The sequence below is a fragment of the Narcine bancroftii genome, chromosome 8, assembly GCF_036971445.1.
Source record: "Narcine bancroftii isolate sNarBan1 chromosome 8, sNarBan1.hap1, whole genome shotgun sequence".
Taxonomy (NCBI): domain Eukaryota; kingdom Metazoa; phylum Chordata; class Chondrichthyes; order Torpediniformes; family Narcinidae; genus Narcine; species Narcine bancroftii.
The window spans coordinates 168,295,300-168,314,578 of record NC_091476.1 but is presented as its reverse complement, the minus strand read 5'-3'; the positions used below and the strand labels follow the sequence as shown (position 1 = coordinate 168,314,578).

The window sequence follows — 19,279 nt, the reverse complement described above, 5'->3', positions numbered from 1 at the left end:
CTGACCATCTGAGACTCTCATATTCACGAAACAAAATCTCTTTATTTATTTATTATTATAGATATAATACTTGTCCTGCATATGTGTGTGTTATGTCCGGTTGTGTGTCTGCATGTTTTGCACTGAGGATCCGAGAACGCTGTTTTGTCAGCTTGTTCTTGTACAATCAGATGATAATATACTGGACTTGACTTGAATCAGGGGTGCAGTGCTGCCGGAGCTCACTGGAGTGCCCCTCCAGCACCTCATGGGGCTGAGCCAGTCATTTCCATGTTGCCGTTTTTGATGAGCTCCGACACCTAAAATATTAGCACTGCACCCCTGACTTGAACCACCCTTCTCTCCCTCATTTATGTGCAATTTACAAAGGCCAATTAACCTAGCTTCCCAGAAATGTTTGGGATTGCGGGGGGAAATCAAAACACCCTAGAGAACCCCCATCTAGTCTCTGGAAGGAGGTTCACATTCCACAGGATCTCAGCATTGAAAGTTAGTTAAAGAGCAACTCCCTGAGTGTGGCAGTGTGCCATTTAATGCACCATTCAGGTTCTGTGTATGTGGGAATGTCTTGAGTTTGGAATGTGGATTTTTTCCTTAGATTTCCAAACCAACAAGATGATGGTGACACTGTCTCCATTATTGTACAGTTATCAAACATAACCAATTTAATGAAGCACATCAGCTCTCATCAAATTGTGGCAAGGAACCTAACAATGTAATCATTTCATTAGTATTGTAATCTTTTGAAACTGTGCCCTGCAGAAGTAATTCAGATTAAATTAACTGCAACATATTTAATAAGTGGGAGTGATTATAAAGTAGTAAAGATCCAATCAAGAGCTCAAGTGGGTTATGTGATGTAAGAAAATAATTGGAAGTGATTTCAAGGTAGAAATAATCTAATCGAAAAATTGGAATAGTTCATTTAGTTAGTAACGCATGTGATTAATAACAAGGCTGCGGCAATCTCATCAGGATTTCAAATGATTATGGTGGAAATTAAAGCATAATTGAGAATAATTCCAATGGCCTTAATAGTCAAAGAGAGCAGGTGGCATCATATTCCGGGAAAATAAAATTCAAGTGAATTATTTTGGAAATCCAGATGTAATCATACGATCTCAATTCCTTCTCTCTTTCTCACTCCCTCACTCACTCATTCACATCAGTTATGTAGCAGTCAATGCACATTGCAGAGGTTCACCTACAAACAATGACCACTATGGAGAAATATTTTGCTGGACTATTGACCTGCAACTATGGGCATAAATGTATAAATGATGACAAATAATCCTGAATTAGTTCTTTTGTCAAAAAAAATAATGATCTATGTTTTTAGGAGAAAATGAATCATGGATTTGGTGTTTTCTCAGCTTATACTTTAGGACTTCTTTATGCTGCAGGCCCTGGAAATGCAGACTTCTATTATTATATAGTTCCACTCAAACAGTGAGAAACAACTTAATTTTGGAGTCAATTCATATTAATAAACCATTCAGTTTTGATGAACATTTTAGCCAATAATGCATTTGTCTTGCAAGATGTCCAATAATGCATTTGTCTTGCAAGATGTCCAATAATGTATTTGTCTTGCAAGATGTCCAATGATGCATTTGTCTTGCAAGATGTCCAATGATGCATTTGTCTTGCAAGATGTCCAATGATGTATTTGCCTTGCAAGATGTCCAATAATGCATTTGTCTTGCAAGATGTCCAATAATGCATTTGTCTTGCAAGATGTCCAATAATGTATTTGTCTTGCAAGATGTCCAATAATGCATTTGTCTTGCAAGATGACCAATAATGCATTTGTCTTGCAAGATGTCCAATAATGCATTTGTCTTGCAAGATGTCCAATAATGCATTTGTCTTGCAAGATGTCCAATAATGCATTTATCATGCAAGATGTCCAATAATGCATTTGTCTTGCAAGATGTCCAATAATGCATTTGTCTTGCAAGATGTCCAATAATGTATTTGTCTTGCATGATGTCCAATAATGCATTTGTCTTGCAAGATGTCCAATAATGCATTTGTCTTGCAAGATGTCCAATAATGTATTTGTATTTTGTAGTTGTCTCCAGATCTGCCTTTGTTTTTGTTGAAACAAATTTTTGTTGAAAGGAAATTTTGGAATTGGAGAACAAGTAATACATTACACACGGCACATTTAGTAGATGCAACCAAGGATGAATTTCTACTTTAGTATTGTGGCATTTTTAGGGGATTACAAAAAGAGACATTTCAGTATTTATAGACATTCCCGTTGACTGTCTTGCAAACTCATGAAAACTGCCGAATGGAGTTTCTCTATAATAACAGCATCTATATTACCATGTGTTGTTATTCCAAGTAAATTTGACAATTGCTTCAGGTATTTGCAAATGCACAATTAAACACAGCAATCCAGACATTGATTTCAGAGATGACATTGTGCACCCCAAAACGTGCTGTTTTCCTTCTCACACGGAGTTGAGAGACAGCTCTGGTGTGAACTTCGAGTACCTTTACATCACAAAACACTGCACCAAAATTGTTTAAGCTATAATATTCAAGAAAGCATGAATTTTAATGGTGTGATCGTCTCTCTTTAATATTATTTCCAGGAGAGAAAGTGAATTTCAATTTTGTAGAGTCTCATTTCTTGGAAAAAGTTGGAATTTAAAAATGAGATGTAAACCGCCTTTTGAAGTGCTTTGCCAATGTATTGGATTTTTGTATAGCATTTAATTTTAGTATAATTTATATTTCCATCCTTAACTATTGTGGAATGGACCTTGCATGTTCCAGGAAAGGTTGTTGAATGAGATTTGTTGAAGAACCTTGCTGGTTTTTTTTTCATCCACAGAGATGGTACAAATCTTTTGTTCCACTGAAACTGATGCTGTTCATGAAGGCATTTTATTTTGTGATTCATCAACAAAAAATAAATTTTTGAGGGTGGAGCATAATTCCTTTGCCACTAAGAACAAAATCTGGACTATTGATTCTTACCGTCCACATCAAAGGAATGTGAAAATAAATCAAAAGGGAGGTTGCATTTTCTGCATCACCAAACAGCCAGTAGCATGTTTATTATCAAAATTATTTGTCTTGGTTTCTGCCCCTTCAAAATACCTCCGAGACATGTCACCAGTAGCAATAGCAAAGCCTTAAGTGTGTAAACCTTTCAGGTTGCCAGTGGCAACAATTTAAAAAAATGTTGTAAGATTTCACATGCAACAAAACAGAAAATATTGAAAAACTCAGCAGGTCATCTGCTTCTTTAGTAAGAATAGATGTTAATGGGGCATGACAACATAGCAGGGCATCTATTGATACTGGATTTTAGTTTGGCTTGTCCTTGCATATTTAGCTTTTTACATTTTTGGCATGGCAACCAGCTGAAGATCTATCAACAAGCTGAGTCAACAGGAAGAACAAGTGGGTCTTCCTACCAGCATTTAAAATGGTTCTTCTCATGTTTTTCATTTCTTTCCCTTTTACTCCTTCTTATGGAATCATTGAATTACACAGGTCCTTTTGTCCCACCTCATCCGAGTCTGTGAAATTTATCTATGCTAACCACATTTGCTTGCATCCCTCAAAGCTCTCCAACCAATTTGACTGAATCAACCTGTAAGGACATATCAGGAGAAAGTATATTGCATTCTTGTTCAACCCCTTTAAGCTTTGTATTTGCATCAATGTTTATCTTGCCTTCGATTATCATTATACTCCCTTCTGATATGTTCTTACAAGGACTTTCAGTCAGGTGCTTGGGAGAGATTTGGTTTTTTTTCCACACGTTCCCAATGCCACAAATCTCTATTCCAATGACATGGTCTGTATCGCCTTCAATTAAAAAGTACAAGCTCCAAATGTGATGCACCACGTGTGAATCCAATGTCAAATCAAGCATAAAGAAAGTAATAAAGGGGAACAAAGGGTAGTATTAAGAAAGAAAATGTGAAAAAGAGGTGCAACATTAAAAGCCTGAGGGAATGAGATCATGTCTAAAATAATCGATTTTCTTTGCCAAAGAGTGAATTTGTTAATTATTTGCTCTTGTTGAAAGTGTACTTAGTCATGAAATTATACATTTCTGCCACATTCTCACCAGATAGATTTCCTCCAAGCACTCCAGGCATGTGGGTTTGTAGGGTAATTGGCCACTGTAAATTGTCCCTTGTGTGTAGTTTATTAGTAAGGATCTGGAGGGAAACTGGTGAGAATATGGGATTAATGTAAATGGCATAGACTGCAGAACATAGGGCTTGTTTCCATATGTATCTCTCTACATCCTTTTTAATGTTAAAATGGTGTTGTGAGATCTCAGTTTCCCTGTTTATTGTCAGTCTCCATGCTTTAACCAAAGCAAGTGGTTAACATAGGTGCATCTAGGGTATGGAAGCCATGGCACATGCCCTGGGTGCCACTCGAAGGGGGTACCACTGCCCTCACCTAACCCGTCCAATATCGAACTCCTGAGTCCAATGCTGATCCTCACCTTTTGCCTAGTGCTTGTCACCTGCCGGCCTGACCGCTGATCCTGCCCCCACTGCGGCATTGCCTGAATAATCTAGAGATCTAACTCCTGAGCCTGACTCGATGCCTTGCTGAATCTAGCCCTGGCTGTCCATCACCTCCACCCCTGCATCCCCCACATCTAACTCCCGACACCCGACCACTCAGCCTCGCTGATCCACTAGCTCCATCTGTTGCCACCCCTCATCTAACACCTGACAATCAACTGCCTCAGCCTTGCTAATCCCCTAGCCCCATCCATTGCCACCCCTCATCTAACACCCGATACCCGGCCGCCTAAGCTTTGCTAATCCCTACTCTGTCCGTCGCCCTGTATGTGTCTGTGTCCATGTGTCTTAAGCCCTTTTTCCACTGGCATCCCAGTCAATTGGCTGTGTAGTGCCCCTGGATAGAAAGCACTTCTACCACTGGGCCACCCTTAATTGGGACACTAATTGCTTTTCCACTGAACACACTCATCCCCGAGGATCAGTGTTCTACCTTCAACTGGAAACTGGTGACTGTCTGCTGTCCCTTTTCTACGGGTTTTATCAGCTCACCGGCATCAGCAAACACCGGGGATAATGAGTAGGGGTAGAGGCAGTTCATCCCAGCATGAAATTATGTCATTTGATGCTGGATTTTGGACAGTGTTCCTTTTCCACTAGATCCTGTCCCAGTAAATTCCCAGATAATTCCCAGGACAGGGTGCCAGTGAAAAAGGGGCTTCTGTGACTGAGTGGGTGGTTGAGGATGGGGGCGGAGTATGCACAGGCAAAACTACGCTTTGAAAGCAAAATTGGCAACTCACGTAACAAGCATGACCTATAATTTGAAAGAAATTACTCAAAGAAATCCTATACTTATTCCTGGCATTAAATTGCCCTTTCATCTACGTTGTCAGTAAATTTATTTAGTGACAGGCTTTATTTTTGCAACCATTCATTCTTGGTCAAGGTTTCTGGAAATAATGGATATCATAATCACCACCTTGTTTGATGGAGTGTCCATTGGTTTTAAGACAGGAAATACTAACGTGATAATGACCAGCTCTTCCATTCCGCGTGCAGAAATGTTACATATTACTTAGATTAGATATAACGTGTAGTGGTCTGTTTTTAATAAATTTATTGTTCCATCACTTTGATAGGAAAGAATGTGGCGTCTTTTTTACAGTGAAGGCTGGGCAGAATATTGGTTACAGAGTTTAAGGAAATAATTGTTGACACACACACACACATACATTTTCTCCCCTTCTGGCTAAAATCTGCAATGGGAATGCATCTCAACTCAAATCATCGAGCACAACATCACTATCAATAATCCCAGACTCGAAGGGCCATTGTGAATCGTCAACTTAGAAAGAAATACAGTCATTCGAATTCATTTACAATGGACAAGTTTGGAATTCACATAAGCCACAAGATGGGCAGCACATCTCGGTATGTCACGTGTTTAAGAGGGAGAAGGCAGAATGCAGGTGATAAACAGCTACCGAAAGTAGCCACTCACTCTAAAGCAGGTCCGCAAAGCTACCACGCTGATAAATAAATAATATAGACATGTGCTCAGCGAAAGCAAGCAAGGACATAAAGTTACCATTTTGAGTCCACAATTAACAGTAACCGAGTAATGCCATGCTTATTTCTGATAGAAATGAAATATTCGGAGGGCATACTTCAAAATGTAGATCACAAGATTACCAAAAGTATTATGGGTGGGGAGAATGGTGCAAGCCCATGTTGCTTCGCCCAGCAATGCATTACAAATCTGCATTTCCACGTATTGGCATTACTTTGTAGGCTGAGGGTGAGGACAATCTGTAACACTGAATGGAAACGTCACCTTAGCCCTTGCAGCATTCGGCCGCCTGACTTTGCACAGCCGACTGAAACAGTCACAATAACTCAACTGCCCCCTTTCGATTAGGCATGTGCTGTTAATGGATGAAATGCCTCAATGGGGTGTTGGCTCATCGGTTGCTTCTGGTTGTACCACGATGTGGCTATGTTACAATAATCAATGAACAGGTCGTGGGCTCAAATATTGGGGCTTTTGCATTGCCACAAAACCCGTAATTCAGATTAAAGATCCATGCAAACAGGTCAAAGTTCATCAGGTGAATATCCAAACAGCACCAAAATATCACCTTGAAACGAGGTTTACAGAATGTATAAATTATAGAAGTTTAATGGTAATTGTATCTAATTCTTCCGACACATCGCCAACTGAATATACAAGTTTTCTGAATGTAGATGCAGAAAGAGCTCCTAAAAATTTAACGCTGTTCATGGCACCTTATATCTTGCAGTCGTGGTGCAAAGGAGATCACAACAGAATACTCAACAGTCCCAAGAAACCCAAGAACTTGTTTGGAATTGGAAGATATGCAGGGTTATGCAAGAACAGGTAGGGAAGGTGAAGTAGATGGCGAGGTGGCACCATTTCACTTTCCCTACCTGTCCTCTCGTTATCCTGCCTCACTGCAATAAATAAACACCGTTAAATTGCAGGGTGAAGGTTTGAAATATATTTTAACATGGGAGGGCAGAATTGCAGTGCTTGCCATAGTCCTATTTTCACTAGATACACCATTGCTGGTGAATGCTTTGGTCTCATTTAAGCTTTCTACCACACTGCCACCTCAGGACGAGGCTAATCCCTCTCCCTCCTCTTTCTGCTCCCCACCAGTACACCATCAATATGTTGCCCCCAATCCATCTCTCGCCCACTTACCACAACATGAGCCCCACCTCTGCTTGGCGCCAGACAACTCCCCAGCCTGGCCTTCATCCTGACACCATTAACAACCTTTGGATTAACTTCCCACATGGACTCCTCTATCAATTTCTTCTCCAATACCACAACACACCCCAGGTAACACACCTCTACCATTCCTCCTTTGTACTTGCAATCCAGATGCAGAATCACTTTTGAGCGCATAGACTTGATTCCACAGCATGCCTTTCTCTCAACTTTTCCAGCAGCAAACATTACCAGCCACCAAACTGTCAAAGTACTACCACTGATATACAGCATAAAGCTTCATAATGCAAATCTTAAACTTGTTCCAAGAATGTAACATTATTTTATTTGGAAGAAAAATTTATATAATTTGAAGAATTTACATTCAATTATTGGAGTCGACGTTCCAGGCAATAAATTCCTTATTTTATGCTTTCCATTTTACAGAGGATTAAGGAGCTCACTGACCTTTTCATGTTATTTATCCCATTGCTTTTATGTAATGAGTCCTCATGATTCTGCTGGACTGAGATTCATTGATGAGTGAATACTGCTGATTGAGTTATAATTGCAACCCCCTGCAAAATGGGAATTTCTCCAATGGAGTAATAAATGTGCTGACCAAATTTCACAGAGCCCATTATTGTCACCAGAGATTGCTAGCGACCCAACATCCACTTATAAATGCTTGATTTTAGCATGCTTGTTGATATCACCGATAGCAGGTAAAATTGTTCATGTGTAGAACACACAAGCAGGCACAGAGGACCAGCTAAAAAGTGATTTAAAGGCCATGTTTGTTTTAAAATGGTCTGTGTGCTGACTTCCAAGCTGCTGATGAAGTAAAAATTAGTTAGTGGACTCAATGCCCTAGTGCTGGATGATATCAGGAGGACTGATGCACCCTTGCAATACACAAAAGTGCTGGATCCTTCTTGTCTCAGGTTGGGAACATTCATGACAATGGGAGAGCATCAACTATGTAGCTTAATTGTGGGAAAGAAACATCCGTGAAGAACGAATAAGAAATGTCACCAATAAAAAGTAGATGGCTGACACCACGTACTGTACACTAATATCAGGATCAGGAAATATCTACTTGTTTCATGGAGATGACATGATTAAGGGCAAGTCCAACTGCAAAGAAATAGTCACAAACAACTCTGGGGTGCAGCTGCCAATTTAATTTCTGCTTAGAACTGAATAAATAATACCTGCCATTTATTGCATGAATGTTTTCCTAAAGTGGAAAATAAATTGCCACCAAGGTGCTGTTGAACAAGACCTTGATCCAATCCATGCTGAATTTATTCTGGGATTACTTTATACTGGCTGGATGCAAATAATGGAAGATACCTCCTCTGAGTAAAGAACATTCTTTAATGGATTGACGTCATTCTATTTCATGCATCAACTGAATGCCATTCCACTTTCATTAACAATAGCCCCAAGTTATAAAACCAAATCACTTGAGGCACTTAGTGGGTAAAAGTGTTTTCAATTATTCTTTGTCGATAATCTTTAAATTAAGAACGCAAATACTTTCCTAGTGATGCAAAGGAACAATTTGCATCACTCAGCAACAATTCTACATGTTATACTTACACCAGATGGTGTGTCGGACACTTTATATATCAAGAACCCCGCACCAGCCTGGCAGCTGGCAGTCTAGAGTTCCAGCTGCTTCTATTTTGCTGTAATATCTTACCTCGGCTCCAGACTGAAATTTGTCATGGTGACATTTCACCCCAGTGGCATCTCTGATTATTTTTGACTGGCAATTTAATATTAAGTGGTGCAAAATTAAGCAGACGTTCATTTGGACCCACTGAGATTATCAAAGCATACAACTGTGAACTACTCTTTGCAGACGATGCCGCTTTAGTTGCCCATTCAGAGCCAGCTCTTCAGCGCTTGACGTCCTGTTTTGCGGAAACTGCCAAAATGTTTGGCCTGGAAGTCAGCCTGAAGAAAACTGAGGTCCTCCATCAGCCAGCTCCCCACCATGACTACCAGCCCCCCCACATCTCCATCGGGCACACAAAACTCAAAACAGTCAACCAGTTTACCTATCACAGCTGCACCATTTCATCGGATGCAAGGATCGACAACGAGATAGACAACAGACTCGCCAAGGCAAATAGTGCCTTTGGAAGACTACACAAAAGAATTTGGAAAAACAACCTACTGAAAAACCGCACAAAGATTAGTGTATACAGAGCCGTTGTCATACCCACACTCCTGTTCGGCTCCGAATCATGGGTCCTCTACCGGCATCACCTACGGCTCCTAGAACGCTTCCACCAGCGTTGTCTCTGCTCCATCCTCAACATTCATTGGAGCGACTTCATCCCTAACATCGAAGTACTCGAGATGGCAGAGGCCGACAGCATCGAATCCACGCTGCTGAAGATCCAACTGCGCTAGGTAGGTCATGTCTCCAGAATGGAGGACCATCACCTTCCCAAGATCGTGTTATATGGCGAGCTCTCCACTGGCCAACGTGACAGAGGTGCACCAAAGAAGAGGTACAAGGACTGCCTAAAGGAATCTCTTGGTGCCAGCCACATTGACCACCGCCAGTGGGCTGATATCGCCTCAAACCGTGCATCTTGGCGCCTCACAGTTCGGCGGGCAGCAACCTCCTTTGAAGAAGACCACAGAGCCCACCTCACTGACAAAAGACAAAGGAGGAAAAACCCAACACCCAACCCCAACCCACCAATTTTCCCTTGCAACCGCTGCAACCGTGTCTGCCTGTCCCGCATCGGACTTGTCAGCCACAAACGAGCCTGCAGCTGACGTGGACATTACCCCTCCATAAATCTTCATCCGCGAAGCCAAGCCAAAGAAGAACATTAATGTAGCTGCTCATACACTTTGTAGGCAACATAATTCTTTCTGGATTAATTGATCGGAAATTCAGTCTCTGGATAGAATCTTGCATTGCACCAATGATCCCAAACATGAAAGATAAATATTTGATACTTGCTTAAAACAAATTAATCAGTGGATTGGAAGATGTTATTTTCTGATGAAAGTTAGATCTCATTCTAGTTGAGACCATGATTCAGAGTTGCTCATTTGAAAGTGATGTTAGAACTTACTTTAAGAATGTGCCAAAGGAATATTTTTCTTCTAACTCATGCCTGATTTGCTTACTTTTAACAGGGCATTAAAAATTAGAAATAGGTCAGTCACTAAGTATTATGTATGGGAAAAAACATGATTTAAATGAGAAAATGGCCGTTGGCTATTTGATCTGCACATTCCGTCATCTGTGATCCTACTGAAATTTAATCACCAATAATACTGTCTGAAGAAGGCACACAACCATTCAGTGAATAGTAAGAAAACAATGGGATTGCTTATTTTTATCTTATAGAATGGTGACATATTCTTTTTGATTCCTCATGTAGATTTTTGTAAAGCAGCAATATTCAGTGGTTGGACGCCAAAGTGAAAACAACCTCCAAAAGATCAATATCAGGTTCTCTCTAACCCTCCTGCCAAAGCAATTATGTCACTGACATGAAACTTTATTTTTGCTATTGCTAGGAAAATCATATTTGGGTATTTGAAGAGCATGCTCACAGTCAATCCTAACTCCAGGGACTTGTGGTTGATGTAAAATCCTTTGCATATCTTATTCCTGTTAGAATGCAAGATGGAATTTATGCTATAATTATTATTGCCAATGTATTTAAAATCCTAATAGCTGCAGTGCTATACAACAGATCTCAGCCTTTCTTCCACCCCGCCCCCCCCCCAATCTTTCCTGAGAGCATACGTTTAAAAGCAGGAATTGGTATCAATCTATAAAGTAATCTTTCAATTTGTCAAATGGATTTAAGGAAGGAAGATAATCCTCTGATGCCCTGCAGCTAGTATTTCTGGTGGGTAATGTCATGTCCAACTTGAGTTTTAATGTAACATTGGATGAATGAATAATGTAAACCACATGGGGAAGACAGGGAATGAACCAAGAACAGCTATTCTTACAGAGTAATTGCAAATTTTTACAAGGTGGAACTTAATTATAAATGAAGGTCTTTTAGGATGTAGTCTTTGGACTTCTTTTATTCTAAGTGAATAACCCTGCATCCACCATCATAAACCATCTTTCCCTCAATCACTTGGACACAGTACCATCTATAAAATGCAGTAATCATTGCCCAAAGTAGCCTGACACCACATCCTAAATCCCTGGCTGTAGCTATGAAAAGGAACAGGAGCAGCAGGTACATGGGAGTACCATGCATTCCAGCAATCTTTTCATATTACACATCATTCTCACTTAGAAATACAGTCAGCCCCTGCGTTACGTCAGGCTTTCCTTTGTGCGTACACACAGACTGTTTGTGTGCGCACACGTGCATGCATCTTAGAGGCAACCCTGACGGTGGGGGAGGACACTGAATAAAGGCATTTAAATGCAAACATGGGAAATCTATGATTTGATTTTGCAGACAGCAACAAAGAATCAGACTGGGTTTTGTCATGGGGTTTAACAACAAGGTTTCTGAGCAAGAGTCGATTAAAAGGCTTGTAAGGGAGAAGTTAAGATAATAATAAGAAGCCTAACGCTTATGAGCCATAGATAAGGATGGACAGCTCCAGCATCCTTTTCTTCCCCCAGGGCAACAGTAGCAAATACCAGAGGACATCTGTATAAGGTGAGGGGAGGAAAGTTTAGGGGAGATGTCAGGGGGAAGTTTTACACAGTGAGTAGTGGGTGCCAACAATGCATTGCCAGGGCTGACTGGTACAATACCAGCATTTAAAAGAGTTCTAGACAGGTACATGGATTTCAGAAAAATAGAGGGTTATGAATGTGAGGTCGAGAAGGTTCAGTGGTATATTGTTGGCAGAACATTGTGGGCTGAAGAGCCTACACTGTGCTGTAATGTTCTATGTTACAATAAGAAATTGTGGGGTCAGCGGTTCACCAGGAATTGGGTAAAAAGAGCACAAAACTCAAATTAAAATTTTGTTGAAAATCGTGAGTTGATTCTTGACGATAAAATTTTGCCTTTGGTAAGGTTTAACTGAAGAAAATTGTAGGTCTTTCCAAGCTGGATGCTGGGAAAGGAATCTGACAACAGAGGATGCAAGACTCTAAAAATATGTTGGAGGTGTTAAATCAACAGTCATCAGTGTCTGCCTCAACCCATACTGTACCTTAGGTAATGCAAAACTGTTAAAGTTTCGAGTTTTAATCTCCCATCCTTCAGATGAGGTTTAACTAAGAAAACATTTGCTTTAGCATCAATACAAATAAGATTTTAAATTGCTACCAGAAGAAGGTCAGGGAGGTTCGGTGCCCTCAGCAACACTTTTCTCAATCATCGACACCATATGCTGACAATCTGATCATTTGGGTCTGGTTTTTCATTCACCTAAATAATATCTGTGCATCTAAATTAATCACATGATGATCAGGTGTTTTAGGTGGCCGAGTAACATTCGGTGATGTGATATTGGGGTGGAATAACTTCATCCTTTTCCTTAATCATATCCAGTTTAATTTCTCCTTTCAAAAAGACATATTTGCCGAAGAAATATTATGTGAGGGAATGAAAGGTTGTTGAGGAATGGACTATTTTTTTTTGTTTTTGATTGTTGAAGTAAGAATTAAAATCTCATTAGAATCATAGAACATTACAGCACAGAAAACATGCCCTTCGGCCCTTCTGGTCTGCACTGAATAATTAACGCAGTCAGGGAGCTGCTATAGAATTGACCTTTACTAAATTCTGAGCTCCTGTGGAATGTGAATTTTCATCCATGAAGTTCTTCAGGGTATTTTGATTTCCTCCCACCTCCAAAGATTTGTAGAGGTTAATTGGCCTTTCTAACTTGTACAAAGGTTAGGGAGAGAGGGTGGATGTGGGCTGCTACTAACGTGGGGAAAATAAAATAGGGTGAGTGCTAGGGGTAATTTATGGTCAGTAAGTTGAAGGGTCTGTTTCCCTGCTGCATCCCTGTTTCCTTCACTTTACCGATGAAATCAACATATCCGTCAACTCCTGTAAAGGTTAAAACCTTATGTTTTTACTTGTTTGTTAATTTTATGACTATCCCTTTAAGGATAAATTGTTTTTGTAGTGTTGCCATAGTCACTATGACATCAATATCCGTGTGAATGTGAAGCATGTGTTCAATCTTTGGAGAACCATGGAAGAGGCGTAAGCTCTCAAAATACTTTTCTTTAAATTCATTGTCTTATCATCTTATTAGTTTTAATCATTCTTTGTATCATTGTGTCTTTAAATATAATCAAATGCTTTGTAAATTCATTGTTATGAAAATCTTTATGCAAAGTTACGCAAAATGTTTAATCATTATCAATGAATTAGAGGCTATATAAAGCTGCAAATACAAAGTTTGGTTTATTGGAGTGATAAGATTGCAATTCGGAATACCAAAGCTTACGTTTCTTCGAAGATGACGTATTTTGAAATTGGGAAATAGGCAAGGGTCATCAATAACTCCCATCGAAAATGGGGATGATTCAGCAAACTCAGAGATAGAACATGACATCACAGAAAACAGGCCCTTTAGGCCTTCTAGTCTTTGCCAATCTATATTCTACCTTGTCCCTCTGACTTGCACCCAGTTTATATTCCTCCATTCCCCTCCCACCTGTCCACATTTTTCTCAAATTTGCAACACTTTAGACTTGTCGGCATTAAATTTCATCTGCCATTTTGCAGCCCACTTTTCCAGCTGGTAAAGATTCCCCTGCAAGCTCTGAAATCCTTTCTTGATGTCAAGAGAGTCAAAGAGTCATCTGCAAACTTGCTGATCCAATTGACCACATTATCATCCAGATCATTGATATACTGGAGATGACAACCAACATTTGACCCAACACCACTCCTTGAGGTGCACCACTAGTCACAGAATTCCAGTCTTTCTGGTTTCTCTCATAAAGTCAATGTCGAATCCAGTTTACTAGCTCACCATGAATGCAGAGCAACTGAACCTTCCTGATTAACCTTCCATGTGGGACCTTCTTTGAGAGCTTACTGAAGTCCATGGAAGCAATATCCACACCCTTTCCTTCATCAACTTTCCTGATAGCCTCCTTGAAAAAGCACTATAAGATTTGTTATACGCAACCTACCACAGATAAAGTCAGTCCCCGACCATCCAAATACTTATAATCCAATCTCTTGGAACACTTACCTACTACTAATGTCAGGCTGACTGGCCTATATTTTCCGGGTTACTCGTGAAGTTTTTTTTTTAAATGAGCAGAATATATGAGTAACCCTCCAATCTCTGGTACCTCACCTTTGGCGAAGGACATTTTAATTATATCTGCCAGGGCCCTGCAATTTCTGCACTAGCATTCTTCAAGGTCTGAGGGAAAACCTTGTCACCCCTGGTGATTTAGAGTTCATGTTCAAGTTTTACTGTCATTCAATTGTACAAGTACAACCCAACGAAACAATGTTCTCCGGTCCTCGGTGCAAAACCACGCAAATAAACAGCCAGACATAACATACATATAGATCAACAATATATATGCAATAAATATGTACTTACATTCAAAATAAATATTGGTCAATAGATAGAAGAGAATCGGAGGATTTGTATCAGCAGGTTCATTCAGTCAATCAGCCTTTATTCACTTTAAGAGAGCAAGCACCTCTTCCGCTTTCAACAGTAAAGGTTCTATTACCTCGCTGCTTGTTTGCCTCACTTCCCTTGACACTGCGCCATTTTCCTGAGTAAATACAAACCTTTACCATCTTCCCCAGTTCATCTGCCACCATGCATAGCTGACCATTCTGATCTTCAAGAGGACCAATTTTGCTCTTAATATACTTTTAGAAGCCGTCAGGATTTTCCTTCATCTTGTCTGTCAAAGCAACCTCATGTCATTTTTTAGCCCTTCTAATTTCCCTCATTTCCCTTGCTTTTTTCATTTATTTTTATACTTCTCAAGTACCTAGTTTGTTCTTTGTTGCCTATGCCTGCTCTCCACCTCTCCTTCTTTACCAGATCCTCAACATCCCTGGAAAATGAAGGTTCCTTATACCTGTTAACTTTGCCTCTAATCCTTACAACAACATACAAACTCTTACACTCGCAAAATTTCACCTTTGAAGGGCTTCCACTTACCACGAACATCTTTGCCAGAAAACAACCAAGCCCAACCATGCTTTTGAGATCCTTTCTCATTTTCTCAGATCTCCACCTGAGGATCAGACCTATCATCATCCATAATCATCTAATGGCATTATGATCACTGGACCCAAAGTGTTCCCCAACACATATTTCTGTCACCTGTCCTGTCTCTTTCCCTAATAGGAGATCCAGTATTGCACTGTCTCTAGTTGGTACCTTGAGATACTGATTTAGAAAACTTTCCTGACAAATTTGACAAACTCTAAGCCAGTGGTTCTCAATCCTTTTTCTTTCCACTCACATACCACTTTAAGTATTCTCTATCCCATAGATGCTCTGTAATTAGCAAGGGATTACTTTATGTGGTATGTGAGTGGAAAGAAAATGGTTTGAAAACCATTGTTTTAATCCTACCTAATTGACTCGTTATGTGCACGGTTTCAGAACTCCAAAGGAAATGGGCCAATGACAATTTTTCTCAAGCAAAATATTGGGTCTAGAGCAGTGGCTCTCAACCTTCCCTTCCCACTCACATACCACTTTAGGCAACCCCTTACTAATCACAGAGCACCGATGGCATAGGGAATAGTTAAAGTGGTATGTGAGTGGACAGATAAAGGCTGAGAACCACTTCTCTAAGCCATCCAGCCCTTTTACAGTATGGGTGTCCCAGTCAATAAGTGGTAAGTTAACATCACCTCATAACACAACTTTATATTTCATGCAGCTGTTTCTTATCTCCCTACAGATTTGCTCCTCCAATTCTCCTTGACTATCTGGTGGTCTATAATACAACCCTTTTAATGTGGCCACACCTTTCCCATTTGTCAGCTCCACGCAGTAGACGAGACCTCTTGACTGTCTTTTCTGAGCACAGCTGTGATATTTTCCCTGATGAGCAATGCTACTGCTTCCCCTTTCATCCCTCCTGCTCTATTGCACCTGGAACTGAAAAGTTGCAGTTTTTAACCAAAGGATGTTTAATTGGTGGTGCAATGGATAAGCCTCATTGTCATTTTATTTTTGGGCTCCGAAACGGATGTAAATGTCTTCGAAGATGAAGCATTGCAGCACAGTGCAGGCCATTTGGTCCATGATATTTTGCCTACCAATCTAAACCTACTCCATAACAATCTTATCCTTCCCTACCTCAAACATTAATTGTTTTTATCTTCATGCATTTTTTTAACAGGTAAGTTTTTGCATTTCCTAACTTATGATCAGCAACATCTTGATTAAAATGCAAGAGGCATAATGGAGCAAAGTTTCAGATGTCCAAACATATCCAATCAAAGGAACCAACAGCTAAAGTAATTATAGATTTGTACTTTCAATTCTTTTATCAAAAAAAAAGTAACTTGTTACTGAACATAATGTATTGACAGTAGTAGTTCTGGTATTAATTTTTATTGATAGTGTTAACTGTGTTCTGCGGTGAATTTCGTCTAAAGTACTTCATGAGTCGGTAGCAAAATTATTGATGGAGCTGCATAGAAAAATCTAGCCATCTCACTCAAATAACCCATGAAATGTTTGGTCTGCTTACAGAAAGCAACACTGGCATAATTATGAGTTAGACAACCATTCTTTTTGTGTTTGAGTCAAACCGCACTGTACAAATAGAGTTTAAAGGAAAGTTTTCCATTGGCTTTTGCAAGGAAATGTGTCAAAATTCACTGCTAAATTGTGGTATAACTTTCAAGTTTGATAAGTAAATCAAAAACAAACTGAAGAGAGAAAAAAAAAAGAGCGTTCTCAGTGCCAAATGTACTAGGAACCAACATGGTGAGTTTCATTCGTCCGCTCATTTAAAGCTTTCCTTGTGCATTTTTGTTTTACAGTCAGCACGGAGGTAACTCCAGTTTGTCCAAAAGGGTGTGAGGTTTGTTCGGAGTACAATGGATGTTCAAAGTGTTTGCCTAAATTGTTCATCCTTCTGGAAAGGAATGATATTAGACAGATTGGCATTTGCTTGCCATCATGCCCACCTGGACACTTTGGCATCCGAACACCAGAAATGAACAAATGTACCAGTAAGTGGAAATTCCATATTAAGTACAATGTTTTGTTTATCTAAAGGTGTTTATAATGTGTTAATTCAGTTGCAATGAACTTTTTTGTTGCTTTTGATTTTCTGGTTGAGAACTTTGGTCTTTGACTGATGACGAGCCAGGTACAATTTTGCACACTGCATTGCATTATTCTTGGGTCTTTAGGAGAGAGTGTCAATGTTTTGATACATGGTAACTTTCCCAAATCTTTGACCTGGCATATCGATACACACAACTTGGATTGAAACGACATGGATCAAACTCTTCGTCCAAAGCTCAAAAAACTGATGAAAATTTAATTTTAATTTGTAAAAGCTGTTCTGGCTGAGATTGATTAATTCACAGTTTGAGTTTGGGATCACTTTTGTTTGCTTTTGCGTCTCAGCTGCTCAGTAGATACACTTGTTGATCCATTTGTAGAATGCCCTGACCAGTGGCTCATGTTGTTTATAACATATGCATGCAATTAACTTGCTTTGCATGTTGACAACCTGTAAATTCCTTGGATATGTATCTGGTATGTAAATTGGCTAAGTGAGCAAAGTGAATAGCATCGTAAAGTACTTATGCAGAGATGCCATTGGTAAAACAACGGAGCAGAAGGGGGATGGGGAGCAGAAGGGGTGATGACAAGAAGAGTAGATAACAAACAATTTTTGTGGGAAAAGTAACTCTAACTTGGGAGAGGAATGGAAGGAAGCTTGAAACATTTTAGTTTTATTTGAGACCAATACAGGGTTGAGAGGAAAAGGGGAAAAAAATAGATGCAAATTGTGGAGCTCATGTTTAGTGTAAGCAAAGTCTCCTCCTGTGGTGTATAATTCTGGAAACATTGAATGTTAAGATGTATGAGGCAATGGCAGAGCTGTTGTAAATCATAACAGTTAACATAAAAGTTTTTTTTAAATGGTGTTTTCGAAGATCAGAATTGCAGCGGCATTTGACCAGCAGTGTCTTGCCTGCTCAATAATTGTGCCTGCTTGTTCCTTATTATCCAGTATCGTCATTAAGCACAATCTAATCCTGGGTTTAATTAAAATACTTGGAAGGGAAGGGCAAAATATATTTACGCACAAAGTGGAGAAATCGTCGCCTAGTTGTTGTTCTGAGATGGAAGTTGAGGCTTATTGTTGAGCCAACAATAGGAAGCTCAGTCTGGATTTTAACATGCTATAAGTGGCCTAGACATGCTTGAATCTGACAATAGGGGCTCAAAATGGGAATATCTTGCATGCTCTGTTATTAACAATGAGCACAGAGATTTCTTTGAAGTATAAAATAAATAGGTTTCCTGTGGGAACAAATTATATTTCATATATTTATATTTGAAAAGCAAATAGGAGAATAACTATGATGTTCAAGTGTGGTTTTTTTTTCCTTATGATCTCATAGATATAGATACAGACTATTACTTAAAATACAAAAGATAAAGGCAAAAATTATTAAATATGGGGGTGCAATTATTTAAATTTCCATCACCAAAAATTTTCCCTCTTTAAAAATTATTTAATTTTTAGCTATGGTGGGACTGTATTGGGATTTGAAGTTTATACAGAGTCAGTTGTTTTTTTAGGAGTCTTTGCGTTGCAATACATTGGAAGAATGACAGATTCTGATACAATATTCCCTGGATTGTAGGAAGATGAAGGACAACTAATTGAGATTTGTGAAATCATGAGGGACACAGATAACGTAAATAGTCAAAGTCTTTTAGAGCATTGATTTATGGGAGAGGGGAAAGAGTGAAAAGGGATTTGAGGGACACTTTTCACATTGGAGCTGGTGGGCATATAAAACAAGTTTTCATAGCATACATACATCAAAAATGATACATGGAA

At 39.5% G+C, this 19,279-nt stretch overlaps 1 protein-coding gene across 1 annotated transcript in view; it reads left to right on the top strand.

Annotated features, from left to right (window-relative positions):
* rspo1 (R-spondin 1) overlaps positions 1 to 19,279 on the top strand; it is a 158,416-nt gene that overhangs the window by 40,416 nt on the left and 98,721 nt on the right. Inside the window, exon 3 of the mRNA XM_069896151.1 lies at positions 17,232 to 17,423. Within this exon, the coding sequence (XP_069752252.1) occupies positions 17,232 to 17,423 (192 nt within the window). The remainder of the gene's footprint in view (positions 1 to 17,231; positions 17,424 to 19,279) is intronic.